Source organism: Dama dama, chromosome 14, assembly GCF_033118175.1.
Source record: "Dama dama isolate Ldn47 chromosome 14, ASM3311817v1, whole genome shotgun sequence".
NCBI lineage: Eukaryota > Metazoa > Chordata > Mammalia > Artiodactyla > Cervidae > Dama > Dama dama.
In genome coordinates, this window is record NC_083694.1 from 41380131 (window position 1) to 41397656 (window position 17526).

Consider the following 17526-nt stretch of genomic DNA (forward strand, 5'->3'; position numbering starts at 1 on the left):
CAGGCATTGGTCTAAGGGCTTATCTTTGGAACACTGTAGCTCCAAAGAGAACTGGATGTAAGGCAATGCCTCCACCCCAGATGACTCCGTGATGACCCCAACGTGGCCCTGGGCCCATGGCCTGGTCAGGGCCAGAGAACACACGTGCTCATGTGTTTTCTGCTCTGGTTTCCAGGGAGAGGTGTCCTGAGGGGCCCTGAGGGTCTGCTCAGATTGAACAGGCCAGCTGACCAGCCTCACCCAGGAGGCCAGCCCCTTGCTTCACCATAGGGCCTGGATGAGAAGCAAGGATTCAAAGAGTCCCTATCCTGTTTTAAGATCTTGTCACCAGGCTTCTGACTCAAAACAGAACCCGGAAAGGAAAAGGTGTTGAGAAAAGGCAGATGGATGCGGAGTAATGTGGTTAATTCTAATTCTCACAGCATGCCCACCCGGAAGCCTGGCCCAGACCCCAGAGTCTCAGGGCCCCCTCGGTACAGCACGGGGCCATGCTGAGGAATCAGAGCCCAGACCCAGGCTGGGAAACAGAAGACAGGATACAAAAATAACAGGACACATGGGCAAGGGCCAAGCAGTCCTGCCGTTTCCACTCACCTCCTGCCCAGAGTCAAAATGACCATGGGAGCCCAGATCTCACGATGCCTTCGGGGCCAATTCCACACTCAGTGGTGCCACCCTGAGGACAGGGTCTTACCTACCCCAGCTCCCTCTACCCTGCAGGCTCCGGGCTGTGGCTCACCTGCTTGCCCAGGTAATGGTCCACCCGGTACATCTCCTCTTCCTGGAAAAAGCTCCCCAGTTCTGCGGCCAGCTGTTGGGCAGAGTGGAGGTCATGGCCAAAGGGTTTCTCAAGCACGACGCGCAGCCAGGCACCGGGGCCTGGTCGGCAGCTGCTGTTGATGTTGCGGGCGATGTCCACGTAGGCAAAGGGTGGCACTGAGAGGTAGAAAATTCGGCCAGTCTCCCGGAGGCCTTCGTGCTCGACCTGGGCCTTGATGTCCTTGCTCAGGGCCAGGTAGTCCTCAGGCGTCTTCAGCCGGCGGTACTCACTCAGCTGCTGGAACTGAGCCTTTAGTTCAGCACAGTGACCTGGGGCCATGTCCCCGGGGCAGGACAGGGACTCCAGGACCTTGGCGATAACCTCTTGGCCCTGCTCGGTGCTTGTCAGAGCAGTCCCGTGGAAGCGAAAATGGTGGCCCTTCCCCACCTCCTCCAGGTACAAATGGAACAGGCCCTGCCACAGGTACTTTCTGGCCAGGTCCCCGGTGGCTCCCAGCAGGATGATGGAGACCTGTCCGGGGAGATCCTGGGCCTGCAAGCCGCTGAGCAGGGCCACGCACACAGCCGCCATGAGCATCTTCCAGACGCCTGGGTGCCTAGGAAAGACAGAGAAGCAACAAGGAAGGATCAGACATGGCTCAGTGTCTGCGATGTTGGGGGGGAGAAATCATCCCTAGGTTATCAAACATTTCCTGCCTGGCAAGGAACAGCCACCTGTTTTGCAGGAAAATGTTTCAGTCGCAGCTTCGCTCTCCCTCCTCACAGCCTGGTTTCTGTGCCAAGCAGCCAGTGGGCCGGGAGCCTGCCCTGTAAGCAGAGATAACGCCACTCACTGGAGGGGGGCCGCTCTGTGCGGGAGCGGCAGCCCCCAGGGAGGCCCCAGCGTGGTCGTGCGCTTGGAGCCGTCCACTCTACGATCAACACCAGTCTTGTCCATGAGCACAGGTGGCCGGGGTCATCAGAGCAGCAGGCCATGGTCCTAGATGACAATCTGGAGCTGGAGGGGCATCATCGCCCCCTCACTTCTCCATCTGCTTTTCCCGTATCTATTGGACCCCAAGCACAAAGTGACCACTAACATTTTTTTTTTTTTGGCCACTCGGCATGCAGGATCTTCCCTGACCAGGGACAGAACCCATCCCCCCTGCACTGGGAACACAGAGTCTTAGCCACAGACTGCCAGGGAAGTCCACAAAATGACCACTAATCATTGCTGCAGCACTGTGATCAAAAACATGGATTCTGGAACCAACCGAGTTTGACTCCCAGCTCAACCCTGAACTTGAACAATTATTTAACCTCTCTGTACCTCAGTTTCCTCATCAGAAATGAGGGTATTCATGGTACCTACACCAGAGGGCTGTTAAAAGAAGGAAATGAGTGACTGCTGAGAATGTCTTGGACAATGCCTACCACCTATTAAGCACTAGATAAGTGGTGGCTATCATTATGGGACTAGGATGGGTTAGCATACATTATAGTGTATGTTAATAGCATCAAACCCTGAATGCTGGCATGTGCCAAACACTGAGCTAAATATTTCTGTGCATCAGATTTCCCTGAATCCAGACAAGAGCCTTGCAGAGAACCAGCAGAGGGGGGACTTCCCTGGCTAAGACTCTGAGCTACCACTGCAGGAGGCCCAGGTTCAATTCCAGGTCAGGGCACTAGGTCCCACACGCTGCAACTAAGAAGTCACAAGCTGCAACTAAAGATCCTGCATGCTGCAACAAAGATCGAAGTTCGCATGTGCCGCAACTAAGACCCAGCGCAGCCAAATAAAGAAATATTATAGGAAAAAAAGAACGAGTGGAGGAGTACTATCACAGTCCCCCACTTCTACAGATAGACAAGCTGAGGCTCAGGCAGGTGAAAGTCCTGTGGTGAGAAAGTAGGGGAAGCCAAGCAGGCATCAGGCTCCTTGACTCCAGAGCTGATGGGCAGGAATTACACACTATGGTCTCCCTGAGGTTAGTCTAACTTCTTGGCTGGTTTTCAGTCTAAACTGAAGCAGCTGACATGCAGGAAAGGCAAGGCCCCAGACCTGTCATGACGCAAAGAGGGTTTACTTTCTCTGGCCTTCTGTTCAGACTGAGGCCGTAGGGCTGGATATGTTCAATTCTTACTCCCTGGCTCTCCCATTCTCCAAGTCCCCGCCAAGGCCAGTGCTTTGGAGAAAAGACAGAAGAAATGGGGAGGAACGTGATACGGCTCTCAAACCCAGGTTGGGGCCTGGGGCCCAGCCTGGGGTGTGGGAGGACTGAAGAAGGAACGAGGATGACTGGCTTGGCACTGATTATATGGCAGGTGTTCCCCCCATAAAGGGTTAACACAGTCTTCAACAATGAGGTGCCAATCTAGTTATGCAGATGGGGAAACTGAGGTTTAAAGAGACAGAAGGAATTCTGAAAAGGCCCTGCAGACCTCCCCTCACCCCAACACCATCCGCTGTATTGAGGGACCAGATCTGTCCCCCACTCTGACATCAGGCCCCTCCCCTCACTCTGCCCTTCCCTTCTTTCCCCACCTCTCTTGAGATTCATCTCCAACATGGCCTCAGTTAGTGGTCAAACCAAGATGAGGACCCAGCAACAGTGTCTGCACCAGAATCTATAGGACACCAGACCTTCCCGTCATGGGAGGTCTAACTGAAGGACCAAGGGACCCAACGCACAGCACCCCCAGCCTCCTCTTCCACTGTCCATTATCAGCACTCGGGCCCGAATTCAGACCATGGGGCCATCCAACTTTCCTCTTCTGCTTTCCGATCCCTATCCTTGGCCCATCAAGCACTTCCTTCTTAACTGGCAAACCGCCCCTGTTTGGAGGGAAGGAAAAGCTGCAAGGTCAGTGCGGGAAAGAGGCAGCGAGAAATCTGAAGCCCAGGGAACAGCCTAGAGAAGGAGGAGCCGCCAGCTGGCAGCTGCATCTCGGAGCTCCTGATCGGACACTGGCAGCCAGAGGTCTGGACAGGCCTGTTGAGGCAGGTGAGGGAGCTCGGAGGGCCAGCACTGCTACCCCCACCCCAGGAGATGGCAGAAAACCTGAGCCAACCCCCAGGCCTCCACTTAACCCTGTTCTGACTCTGAAGTCTGCTGCAGTCTTCTCTGCCCAGCCCTCTCCGGGCTCCCAGAGCTCAGGTTAGATGCCCTTATCTCTTGCTTACATCCCCAGCCCCCTTTAAACAAATACACATCAGAAATATCAGTTATTGCAACACGGCCGCTTACTCTGTGATTGCTAAACAACCAGGGAACAACCCTTTCCTAAACGAGTCAGGAAGGGAGCAGTCCTGAGCGTTTGCTTTTCTTATTACCATGTTTTTTAACCTTAACAGTGTTTCTCAAACTTCAATGTGCTTATGAATCTCTTGGAGAATTCTCTCAAAAATGCAGATGCTGGGGCAGAGGGTCTGGGGATGGGGCCTAAGGTGCTGAGAGCTGGCCCAAAGAGCCCACCAAGAGAAGTAGGGTCTGGAATGCTGAGCAGTGAAGCCGAGTCAGGGCCAGTGTCAGAGGAGAGCATCAGATCTGATTCGGCTGCAGGGTTTTCAAAATGCATGTGCATGTATATGTGTTAAGTTGCTTCTGTCGTATCCAACTCTTTGCAACCTCATGGACTGTAACCCGCCAGGCTCCTCTGTCTATGGGATTCTCCAGGCAAGAATACTGGAGTGGGTTGCCATCCCCTCCTCCAGGGGAATCTTCTCTGATCCAGGAATTGAACCCGGGTCTCTGGCACTGTGGGGAGATTCTCCAGGAAAGTCACCTCAAAATGCATATTCCTGTCTCCTACTGCCTTCGCCAGGACAGTGAACCTCTGACCCCAGTGGGCCCAGGGCAGGTGCAAACATGGGCATTTCAAAGCCACCTTGAATGTTGGCAATGGACCCATCCTCCTTCAAAACCTGGTTACTGATAACCTCGAGCCTCATAAACCTGACATCTACCTAGCAGTCAGCGTGTGCCAGACGATGTAAACACACAGTCTCAACCTTCCCTCCACACAGCGCTGGGAAGGAGTCCTGCAAGGATCCCATTTCACAGATGAGCAGACAGCAGGCCAAGTCCACTGTCCAGTTCCAGAGCCCGAGGCCCCAGGCGCTGTGTGAAATGGCTCCCCGAGTCGAGTGGAGGAAGGTGGCCTTTGGGTCAGAGGACCTGGGCTTAAGGCCATGTCCGAGCTCTGCGTGATCCAATCAAGTCACCTGTCAGTCCTCACCTATCAAACGGGCTAATACCCCCCAAACTAAATGGAGGTTTGCAAAGACTAGCTGAGATGACACCAGTGACAAAAACCCTATACAAATGCTAAGTTAGAGACTTCCCTGGTGGTCCAGTGGCTAAGACTCCTCGCTCTTAAAGCAGGGGCCTGGGTTTGATCCCTGATCAGGGAACTAGATCCCACATGTCACAACTAAGATCCAGTGGTGTGTGTGTGCACTCAGTCACTTCGGTCTTGTCTGGCTCTGTGCGACCCCATGGACTGGAGCTCACCAGCTCCTCTGTCCACAGAATTCTCTAGGCAAGAATACTGGAGTGGATTGCCATACCCTTCTCCAGAAGACCCAGGACAGCCAAATGTACATATAATATATACTGGGTTTCCCAGGTGGCGCAGTGGTGAAGAATCCAACTGTCAATGCAAGAGACGCAAGTTTGATCCCTAGGTCGGGAACATCTCCTGTGGGAGAAAATGGCAACCCACTCCAGTATTCTTACCTGGGAAATCTTATGGATAGAGGAACCTGGTGGGTTACACTCTATGGAGCTGCAAAGAGTCAGACATGACTGAGCACATACACACTGCATGCATACACATACACACATAAAAAGCCAACAACAACAAAAAGCAAACGCTAAGTTAATTAATGTAGCGTGCGCCCTGCCCCTGCCCAGCACGGCATCAGGCTGCTGCAGCTGCCAGGAAAACCTGTGCTGCTCCCTCCTCTCGGGAGCTCCAGAGCCCAGCCCTGCAGACAGTACAAGACACACCCAGACGTCTATGCGACACCCCCCCTGCTTGCCCTTATACCCTGAGAAGATAGGTACACAGGTATACAGATGTCCTCTCTGTTGCCCCAACAGAGGAATAAACAGGTTCCGAGAAGTCCAATTACATCAAAGTCAAGACCAGGCTCCTAGCCCCTGGAGCAGAGGTAACAGGGATCGAGGCTCCATGGCCACCTGTGGCCTAAACTGCTCTCGGGCTGCAAGCCTCTTCTGAAGGATTTTCTGAAAAACTTTCTCCTGCTTCCTTGCCTCCTCTGAGAGCAATGGGCTATGAAATACATCTCCTAAGATTACATACTTGAACTTGGCCAAAAAAACCACAGAAGTGGCATTCCAACGGCCAATCCTACTATGAACTGCATCTATGTTTAGTTAATAAATAAGAAAACCATGAGTGCAATGTACGAGCCACCAGGACAGGAGGACAGTGTATTCAACTGTGGACTGGAACATGTGGTGATTAGTACACAGAAAAATCTAAACATCTTGTAACCTTGAACTTGCATGTTCCTAGCTGGGAACTGCAGTTTCCCCACCTGTGAAGAGAGGCAGCTAGAGGAGCTCGACAGCACTTTCCTCCCAGGAAACTCTGTTTTCCAAGGAAAGGAGATAACCTCTCTATTATGTGGGAGAGGGCCATCACCTTTCTATAGGCAGTTTAGGGCAGGAAATACAGGACTGAAGTAGGAAGCATGGTACTGATAACTGAGAGTCACTCAGAAGTTAAAAGACCAAGCTCTCTGAAGCTCTAACTTCAGTGTGTGGAGGATGCAATCTCATTTACAATTATTACTCCAAATACTTGCCAGCAGCAGTGCATGCTAAATCACTTCAGTTGTGTCCGAATCTTGTTCAACCCTATGGACCAGAGCCTGCCAGGCTCCTCTGTCCATGGAATTCTCCAGGCAAGAATACTGGTGTGGGTGCTGGAGAGGGTGTGGAGAAAAGGGAACCCTCTTACACTGTTGGTGGGAATGCAAACTAGTACAGCCGCTATGGAGAACAGTGTGGAGATTCCTTAAAAAACTGGAAATAGAACTGCCATATGACCCAGCAATCCCATTCCTGGGCATACACACCAAGGAAACTAGATCTGAAAGAGACACGTGCACCCCAATGTTCATCACAGCACTGTTTATAATTGCCAGGACATGGAAGCAACCTAGATGCCTATCAGCAGACGAATGGATAAGAAAGCTGTGGTACATATACACTACGGAATATTACTCAGCCATTAAAAAGAATTCATTTGAATCAGTTCTAATGAGATGGATGAAACTGGAGCCCATTATACAGAGTGAAGTAAGCCAGAAAGATAAAGACCAATACAGTATACTAACACATATATATGGAATTTTAAAAGATGGTAACAATAACCCTATATGCAAAACAGAAAAAGAGACATGGATATACAGAACAGACTTTGGGACTCTGTGGGAGAAGGTGAGGGTGGGATATTCTGAGAGAATAGCACTGAAACAAGTATACTGTCAAGGGTGAAACAGATCACCAGCCCAGGTTGGATGCATGAGACAAGTGCTCAGGGCTGGTGCACTGGGAAGACCCAGAGGGATCAGATGGGGAGGGAGATGGGAGGAGGGACCGGGAACACATGTAAATCCATGGCTGATTCATGACAGTGTATGGCAAAACCACTACAATATTGTAATTAGCCTCCAACTAATAAAAATAAATGAAAAAAAAAAAATACTGGAGTGGGTTGTCGTGCCCTCCTCCAGGGGATCCTCCCAACCCAGGGATCGAACCCACGTCTCTTACATCTCCTGCTTTACCACTAGCACCCACCTTGCTACAAAGTGAGGTGTGGTGGAGGCTTTTTCCAGAGTGTGACAGGCTCATCCAAGAGTCGGGACTGGACAGGCCCATGTCCAAAGTCCAGAGCACCTCTCGCTGCCTCCAGCTCCAGGGTGAGGGGTTCCTACTGGACCTTCTGAGAGACTCACCTTTTGAAGTACGGTTCTGCTAACATCCCCAAAGCTGCAAGCGTGGACGTGGCCAGTCAGAGGGTATGGACCAGAAGCAGGGTTCCCAAGCGAGAGAGGCAGACGTGGGGCACACCCAAGACCAATCTCGGCACAGCCCCGGCCTGGGCGGGCACTTGGGTGGCAGAGCCGGTTCTGGGAAACCACCGGAGGAAGCAGCTCTGACCCTCTGGCCCCAGCAGGCAAGGGGCAGGAGAAAGGAGCCAGGAGGTGGACACTAGCTGTTGCTGGCACTCTGTCCCTTCCCTGGTGACACATCCACACCTTTGACCTCTGTTTTCTGTTTGCCAGGCAGGGGGAAGAGGAATTTTCTTCAAATCACAGCTCATGAGCTTGGTATTTTTTACAAGAGTGTGTGGGAGTGAAACAAAAGTTCAAAGTGAAGAGGAGTTTTTGCTGAAGTACAAGGGGATGTGCCGGTCCCATCTATACTCGCCAGCTCCAGTATGTTTCCCACACTCTCTCCTCTGTTCTCTGGGCCTTCTGTACAGACACCCCTATGTGGAGGCAAGTCAAACCCATAATCATCAACTATGACCTGCATTCAACCCCTTGGAGCTAGACAAGGGACAGAACCCCAAGATGGGCTCTGAGACCACATGCCCCCCAAACTCATAGAATCCTTACTCCCATCACCTCGTGAAGTCAATCTTTGGTCCCTGCAATTCAAATGGTGTGTGAGAGCCATCACATAGCTGCATGAGAGATTCAATTCCTACATTTTCAGGAATTTGTCAAGTCAGTTGTTAAACACGGCCCCTATTAAAACCGAATTACACGAACTCAGAATCAAAGAAGCTATATTTAAAAACAAAGATATTAAACACTCAATACTCCCTAATTGATTTACTTCATGTTACTATTATCTATGCTCTTGACATTATTTAACCTACTGCATCTGTTGTTCAGTCACAAAGTCGTGTCCAACTCTTTGCGAGCCCATGGACTGCAGCACACCAGGCTCTTCTGTCCTCCACTCTCTCTCGTAGTTTGCTCAAATTCATGTCTACTGTGTCAGTGACGCCATCCAACCATCTCATCCTCTGCCTTCCCCTTCTCCCTTTGCCTTCGATCTTTCCCAGCATCAGGGTCTTTTCCAATGAGTCAGCTCTTCGCATCAGGTTGCCAAAGTATTGGAGCTTTAGCATCAGTCCTTCCAATGAATATTCAGGGTTATTCAATGAATATTCCTTTAGGATTGACTGGTATCTATAAGGTGAAGGTATTCTGTAATGGCGTGCTTGAAACTGGCCGGCATGGGAACATTTATTTATGCGGCAGGTGTTGGCAAATGCTATCAAGCTGGCTCCTGGCCACCAACTGCCACCTCTTCCAGAGGATGGTAAACATTTACCAACACACAACTGCCTGTGCACCAAGCTATTATTTCCAGCCTGGACTTTCTCCCCCTAAACTCAGTCTCACACAGTCAACTGCAATGACACCAACAGCTGGGTGTCTACAAGACGTATCACATTCAAAACAAACTGACTTATCTCCCAAACGCTCCAAACGCAGATCGCCCATCCTCAGTAAACGGAAACTCCCCCCTTCCAGGGGCTCAGGCCAGAGACCTTGGGGCATCCGATGTGACAGCAAGTCCTGTGGTTTCTGTCACCAACATTTACCTAGAATACAACTACTTCTCACCATTCTTGCCACGTTCCATCTCTCCACTCTGGTCCTAGCCACCATCACCTTTGTGTGAAACCACCTCCCTGGCCTCTCATTTCCATCTTTGCCTGAACCCAGGAGCTGGAGTGCTCTGTGGTCAGATCCTGTCCTTCTGTTCGGTGGCCGGCAGGGTCTACACACTCTGGCCTTCCATCTATTACCTCTCTGATCTTTTCTCCTACTCTGCCCCTCTCTGGGCTCCAGCCACCCATCCTCCTGCCCCAGGGCCCTTGTACTTGCTGTTCTCACTGCCTGACCTACTTTTCCCTGCAGATGTCCACGTGGCTCACTCCCTCACTAATTTCAATTCTTTGCTGAAATGTCACCTCAGTGAGGCTTTCTCAGCTGACTCTGGAAAAGTGTAAACCTCCAACCCTCATCTCATCCCCTGCTTTATGTCTGTACATATCTGCATGTGATAAGCAGATTTTTTTTGTTTATCGTCTATCACCCCTCCCCTCAAGAACCTATAATTAAGTGCCTATGACGACATGGGTTTTTCTGTTTTGTTCACTGCCTATCTCCAGTTTCCAAAACAAGGCCTGGGGCTTCCCTAGTGGGACAGTGGATAGGAATCTGCCTGCCAAAGCAGGGGACACAGGGTTCCATCCCTGATCTGGGAAGATTCCACATGCCCACAGGGCAACTAAGCCTGTGCTCCACAACTACTGGGCCCTCTCTCCCTAGAGCTCGGGCTGGGCAACAAGAGAAGGCCCTCGCCCAGCAATGACGATACAGCACAGCCAAAATCAGTCAGTTAATTAATTTTTTAAAAAAGCAGGGCCTGGCCCACAGAAGGTACGCAATAAACATTTGCTGAATGAACAAATAAATCCCATTCGCCCAAGACCGCTGTCAACTCTGCACGGGCGGCCCTGTGTGGATGCTGAATCTCTAATGGTGACCTCAAGCACTGTGACACAGCACACATTAGCGGCAGCTCGCTATCGGAAATGATACTATAAATAATAAAAGAGACATTTACAGAGCATTTAACTAAATGCAAAATACGGGGCTAAGAGCTTCACATGTGTCACATCATTTAATTCTTGCCACAGCTTATGAGGTAGGTGGCTTCCCAGGCGGTGCAGTGGTAAAGAATCCACCTGCCAATGCAGGAGACACAGGAGATGCAGGTTCGATCCCTGTGTTGGGAAGATCCCCTGGAGAAGGAAATAGCAACCCACTCCAGTATTCTTGCCTGGAAAATTCCACGGGCAGAGGAGCCTGATGGACTATAGTCCATGAACGAGGTCGCCAAGAGTTGGACACAACTGAGCATAGAACAGCATGAGGTAGGTACTATTACTGTACCCATTTTTAGAATGAGAAGAGAGGAAACCAAGGTGCAGAGAGAGAAAATAACTTACTGAAGGTCAGGCAGCTTAGAGGTGACAGGATTTGAATCCAGGCAGTCTAGTTCCAGCACCTTCTTCCCACCTACCTCTAAAATGTGTGACATGGAGTAGGAAATGGCAACCCCCTCCAGTATTCTTGCCGTCTTGCCTGGAAAATTCTGTGGACAGAGGAGCCTGGCAGGCTACAGTCCATGGAGTCACAAAGAGTCAGACATGACTGAACACAAACAAGGATCCACCCTAAATCCAGGGTGATCTCATTTAAACATCCACAATTACATGTGCAAAGATCATTTTTCCAAATAAAGTCACCTTTGCAGGTTCTGGGGTTACAACCTGGGCACACCTTTGGGGGCCACTATTAAACCTGCTGCAATGTGGTAAGCAAAAAAAAAATGTGTGACTACAACCCCAAATGACAAATTTAAAACGCTGTTTTAGAGGAACTTCCATGGTGGAGTGGCTAAGACTCCACAGTACCAATGCAGGGGGCCCAGGTTCCACCCCTGGAAGGAAAACTAGATCCCACATGCTGCAACTAAGAGTTCGGACACTGTGATGAAGACTGAAGATCCTGCGAGCCACAACTAAGACCCAGTGCAGTCAAATAAATATATAAATACACATTTTTCAAAAAGACTAGGAAAAAAAAAAAAGCCAATAACAACATTGTTTTAGTGGACACAGATTCTGCTCCCTTCCAAGATCAGAATTACAGTGGTCTAAACACTCCCATAAGCGACCCAAACTGGTCAGCAGCTCTGCTTCCTCAGGTCAGGTTGCCCTGACCACCAACTGCTGTGAATGGCCTTGGCCTCCAATGTCCACTCTAACAGTGATTCACTCACCTCACTTCTGACATCATGAGGACACTGCATTTAAGGCTGAGTTGCTGTGTTAAAACCTGAAAGGCCCTTGTTGGGGGAGGGGGGAGGCCCTCCTTTCTGGGATCTTAGCTACTTAGTAGCTATGTGACCTTATATAAGTTATTTAACCTCTTCCAACCTCAACTACCGATTATACTTAGGCCAAAGGAACTACGGCATGGCAAAGCCTGATGCCATCCACAGGTGGAACATTTGTGCTGCTAGGTATCTGTCTCGTTTCAGACTGTGGCCATGTCTGTGTCACGGGAAACCTCTATAGAGGTGTCCTGGCGCCATGGCTCTCTTCCCCAAGTCGCGTGAGAGGCATGGGAGAAGAGAAGCTAAAGGCAAAGCAGAAAAGGAAAGATATACCTATCTGAATGCAGAGTTCCAAAGAATAACAAGGAGAGATAAGAAAGCTGTCCTCAGTGATCAATGCAGAGAAATAGAGGAAAACAATAGGATGGGAAAGACTAGAGATCTCTTCAAGAAAATCAGAGATGCCAAGGAAAGATTTCATGCAAAGATTTCATGCAAAGATGGGCACGATAAAGGACAGAAACAGTATGGACCTAACACAAGCAGAAGATATTAAGAAGAGGTGGCAAGAATACACAGAAGAACTATACAAAAAAGATCTTTATGACCCAAATAACCACAATAGGGTGATCACGCATCATCCACAGCCAGACATCCTGGAATGCAAAGTCAAGTGGGCCTTAGGAAGCATCACTCCAAACAAAGCTAGTGGAGGTGATGGAATTCCAGCTGAGCTATTTCAAATCCTAAAAGATGATGTTGTGAAAGTGCTGCACTCAATATGCCAGAATATTTGGAAAACTCAGCAGTGGCCACAGGACTGGAAAATGTCAGTTTTCATTCCAATCCCAAAGAAAGGCAATGCCAAAGAATGTTCAAGCTACCACACAATTGCACTCATCTCACATGCTGGCAAAGTAATGTTCAAAATTCTCCAAGCTAGGTTTCAACAGTACGTGAACCGAGAACTTGCAGATGTTCAAACTGGATTTAGAAAAGGCAGAGGAACCAGAGATCAAATTGCCAACATCTGCTGGCTCATCAAAAAAGAAAGAAAGTTCCATAAAAACATCTACTTCTGCTTTAATGACTACACCAAAGCAGTTAACTGTGTGGATCACAACAGTGGAAAATTCTTCAAGAGATGGGAATACCAGACCACCTTACCTGCCTCCTGAGAAATCTATATGCAGGTCAAGAAGCAACAGTTAGAACTGGACACGGAACAATGGACTGGTTCCAAATTAGGAAAGGGGTACATCAAGGCTGTATATTGTCACTATGCTTATTTAACTTATATGCAGAGTACATCATGTGAAATGCCAGGTTGGATGAATCACAAGCTGGAATCATGATTGCCAGGAGAAACATCAATACCTCAGATATGCAGATGACACCACACTTATGGCAAGCAGTGAAGAGGAACTGAAGAGCCTCTTGATGAAAGTCAAAGAGGAGGGTGAAGAAGCTGGCTTAAAACTCAACACTCAAAAAACTAAGATCATGCTATCCGGTCCCATCACTTCATTACAAATAGATGAGGAAACAATGGAAACAGTGACAGACTCTATTTTCTTGGGCTCCAAAATCACTGCAGCCATGAAATTAAAAGACGCTTGTTTCTTGGAAGAAAAGCTATGACCAACCTAGACAGTGTATTAAAAAACAGAGACATTACTCTGCCAATAAAGGTCCATCTAGTCAAAGCTATGGTTTTTCCAGTAGCCATGTATGGATGTGAGAATTGGATCAAAAAGAAAGCTGAGCACCAAAGAATTGATGCTTTTAAACTGTGATGTTGCAGAAGACTCTTGAGAGTCCCTTGGACTGCAAGGAGATCAAACCAGTCCATCCTAAAGGAAATCAGTCCTGAATATTCATTGGAAGCACTGACGCTGAAGCTGAAGCTCCAATATTTTGGCCACCTGATGTGAAGAACTGACTCACTGGAAAAGGCCCTGATGCTGGGAAAGATTGACGGCAGGAGGAGAAGGGGACGACAGAAGATAAGATGGCTGGATGGCATCACCAACTCGATGGACATGAATTTGAGCAAGCTCCAGGAGTTGGTGATGGACAAAGAAGGCTGGCGTGCTGCAGCCCATGGGGTTGCAGAGTCTGACATGATTAACTAACCAACCTCAACCACAGAGTGGGAAAACAAGTTGATAAGAAACACAAAAGGAGACAACCCATACAAGGCACCTGGCACGATGCTTGGTATACAGTAAGCGTCCAAGAACTGTTAGCCACTGTCATTATTAAACCAAGAGCATCATGTAAAGTGGCGTTTCTTGCTTGTCTCTTGGAGCTGCTGGGAAACCAGACTTCACACAGCAGGAAAAAATGCCAACGAACAGCTCACTGACAACTTTGTGAACTTCCAGTCATACTGATGAAAAATCAAAAGGCTATAAAGCTGAGAGGGCTTCCCAGGTGGCTCAGCAGTAAAGAATCTGCCTGCTAATGCAGGAGATGAGGGTTCAGTCCCTGGGTCAGGAAGATCCCCTGGAGAAGGAAATGGCAACCCACTCCAGTATTCTCGCCTAGGAAATCCCGGTGGACAGAGGAGCCTGGTAGGCTAGAGTCCACGGGGTCACAACGAGTTGGACGTGACTTAGCAACTAAATAGCAACAGTGGCATAAACCTGAGATGGTTAAAGAAGTCTCCGCCCCAGTCCATAAGGGGTTTATAATCCAGGCCAAAGAATACAGCAGTAGAGTAAATCTCTAGCTCTGCAGTCCTGGGACTTTCACTTAACTATTCAGGGCCTTTTCTCCAGCTGTAAGATGGGTAGCATTCACCTCATTTTAATGTCTGGCCAAAAGAAAAAAAACAAACCCAGATCGTGGCTGTGAAAATACTTTGGGAGGCAATGCTGGTAAGAGGTCTCGTAGACAAAGAGCCACCCAACTCCCAGTTCAGGGTAACAGAAAGCAAAACCAGACTTCCTGCTCTGCCTGTGGGTTAGGGACTGGCGGAATCCATGGTGAAATCTGGCAACAAGCAATGACATTTTCCCTTGTTCAAATTCCATCAATAAAATGAGAAGTGGGTAGGGACTTCCCTGGTGGCCCAGTGGCTAAGCCTCCATGCTCCCAATGCAGAAGGCCAGGGTTCCATCTCTGGTCAGGGAACTAGATCCCACATGCCATGACTAAAGATATAGCATGCTTCAACTAAGACCTGATGCAGTCAAATAAATATTTTTTTAAGAAAATGAGAAGTGGATTAGCCACAGATGACCAAAGATGCCTCTTGGTTTCCCTTTGCCCACAGATGTGACAGTTTCCCCTTTAAAGGGCCTAAAACCATCCCACAATAGTAAATTTTATTAGTCTTTGGATAAAATAACTTGAATGTCTGCCTGGAGTGTTTATCTGCTGAGCAGCTATGTACCTCAAAGAAAGGGCTACATAAAAAAAACACTGCCTAAAAGTGAGCTCTGCTCATGCCCAACACTGAGCATTTTCCTCTCAGGTGCTCCTAAAACTTGCCAGATTAGCCTCCTAAGCTCAAACACTCTATGCATCACTATAGAGTACGTACTAATGTGTCTGACTCTCTTATGACCCCATGGCAGTAGCCCACCAGGTTCCTCTGTCCATGGGACTTCCCAGGCAAGAATACTGGAGTGGGTTGCCATTTCCACCTTCAGGGGATCTTCCCCACCCAGGGATCAAACCGGTGTCTCCTGCATTGGCAAGTGGATTCTTCACCACTGAGCCACCTGGGAAGCCCCAGTTAGTGTAAAACATAGCTTAAAATACACCCAGTCTTTGAAGGTTTCCTGCGTTGACTACCTTTCAGGAGCCACAGGCCTGCCGAGGGGACAGTGGGGTGGGTGGGCAAGAAATTTCAGCTTATGACTTCTCCAGAAGTTCTCACTTCCGTTTAAACACTCAAGTTTGAGTGCGCGCTGATTCTCAGAGACCCAGACAGGTCTGCTTCTGGAAAACCATTCATTGGATGGATGTATTTGAAACGCTGATGGAAACCTGAGCGCTAGTGCCAAAGATTAAGACGATCCCCAAGGGAGTTGGGCGGGGGGGCGCTCCAATTCCTCCTCTTACTGAACTGAATTCCAGAAAGTCCAGGAAAAGGAGACGCCGCTGGCCCCTCCGGACCAGCCTCGACGGGGCCTGGCTGCCTCCAGCCAACCCGCCACCACGCAGCACTGCCACGCCAAGGCATCTGAGGAACAGGAAGTGAATAATTTATTTTGCGGAAGGAACGCGGGGAAGAGAATTGGGGCAGGTGGGTGGTGGCTGGGGTGACTCTTCCCAATCAAACGCCCGAAGATTTTACAGCCACGCGGGGCTGGACTCCGGGGCCTGCGGGTTCGCAGGGGCGGGAGCGCGCAGCCGCCATCCGGCTGTAAAAGACTCCTCCTGCGGCCCAAGAAGCCGGAGAGAAAGCGGGGGAGGCAGCTTACTTCATCACGCCCGTCAGAGCCGGCCGCTTCTCCGGGAAACGTCGGGGGCGGAGCGGGCCGCGCGGTGCTGCTGGCCGGGCTCAGGCCAGGCCGGGGCCCGGCGCATTCTCTTCCGCCCGCCCGGCCAGCCCCGACAGGTGCGCGTCACGCGGCCCCGCGCCTAACGCGCACTCGGGTTTCGCCAGCGACGCCGGGGGCGGCGAGCGGGGGATGGGGGGCGAGGCCGAGTCCGGCCCGACCGCCCGGTCCCGGCCCAACCCGAGACACGTCAGTGTCCGAGAGCGCGGCTGACCCTCTGGGCCTGGGCGTCAAACCCCTGCGGCCTCGGCGCGCGCGCAGTGGGGCCCAGGCCCTGGGACGCGCGCGCGCAGTAGGGCCGGGCCAGGGGCGCGCGGAGAGGGGCCCCCGGGCCTAGGACGCGCGCGCGCAGCAGGACCGGGCGAGGGGCGCGCGCAGTGGGGCTGAGCCGGGGCTGGCGGCGGAGGCGGAGACTCAGGCGAGACCACGCCCCCTAGCTCGGGTCGCTAGGGGTTGGCGGGCGGGCCCCTCTCAAATGTTTCCCTGGTTCGCTGGGATGAGCTGGTCTTAAGAGCGAAGTGAGCGGGCCTTTTTCTGCGTCTCTGGAATCTCTCGTGCGTCGTAGGGGCCGGGCCGCCTTCTTGGACACGGGAGGGCCGAGGGAAGTCGTTGTGTCGTGGAGCCGAGTTGCTGGCTCCTCGTCAGATTCTGGCACAAGCCGTGGGACCTAGAACTTATCACTTGACCTTAGGCCTCGCATTTCTCCATCTGTAGAAGGAGCAGCATGGTGCCCCGCATTTTTAATCTCCAGAAGTGATTTAGAGGTGGGAGAACAGGCTGCCTACGCTCGTGTGACCTTGAAGACACTGCGTGCTGCGTGCTAAGTCACTTCAGTTGTGTCCAACTCTTTGCGACCCTATGGACTGTTGCCCACTAGGCTCCTCTGTCCATGGGATTCTCCAGGCAAGAATGGACTGGCAACCCTGGACTGGGTTGCCATGCCCTCCCAGGGGATCTTCTCGACCCAGGAATCGAACCCCCGTCTTCTGCAGCGTCTGCATTTCAGGCGGATTCTTTACTGCTGAGCCATCCACCTGTGATAAGTGCTCAGCAAGTGGTAGCTTGCACCTCTAGGGCTTTATTAGCAAGACAGTGGATGGGAAGAAGACCTTATCTGTAGGATGATGGGGTGATGATAAAGGAGATGACCGGTGAGCCGCCTCTCAGCACTCAGTGGATGGTATGCCAGTCCTTTGCCCCATTCTTCGCCGTGATCGCGCTGTGCCTACCTTCACCCTCACCTTGGTGATCACTTTTCTCCCAGCTGTACACTGCTGCTA

At 50.6% G+C, this 17526-nt stretch overlaps 1 protein-coding gene across 3 annotated transcripts in view; it reads right to left on the reverse strand.

Annotated features, from left to right (window-relative positions):
* The window catches only part of H6PD (hexose-6-phosphate dehydrogenase/glucose 1-dehydrogenase), a 39972-nt gene extending 23487 nt beyond the window's left edge, over positions 1 to 16485 (reverse strand). Inside the window, exons 1-2 of one of the 3 annotated variants that reach the window (XM_061160466.1) lie at positions 16169 to 16485; positions 740 to 1376 (exon numbers count right to left, since the gene is read on the reverse strand). In XM_061160466.1, coding sequence (XP_061016449.1) covers positions 740 to 1376; positions 16169 to 16173 — 642 coding nt within the window. In that variant the 5' untranslated portion in view covers positions 16174 to 16485. Of the gene's footprint in view, positions 1 to 739; positions 1377 to 1494; positions 1514 to 7756; positions 7943 to 16168 lie in introns of those variants that run through there. The other 2 variants (XM_061160465.1, XM_061160467.1) reach the window with 2 other exon arrangements.
* Positions 16486 to 17526: the final 1041 nt, after the last annotated feature.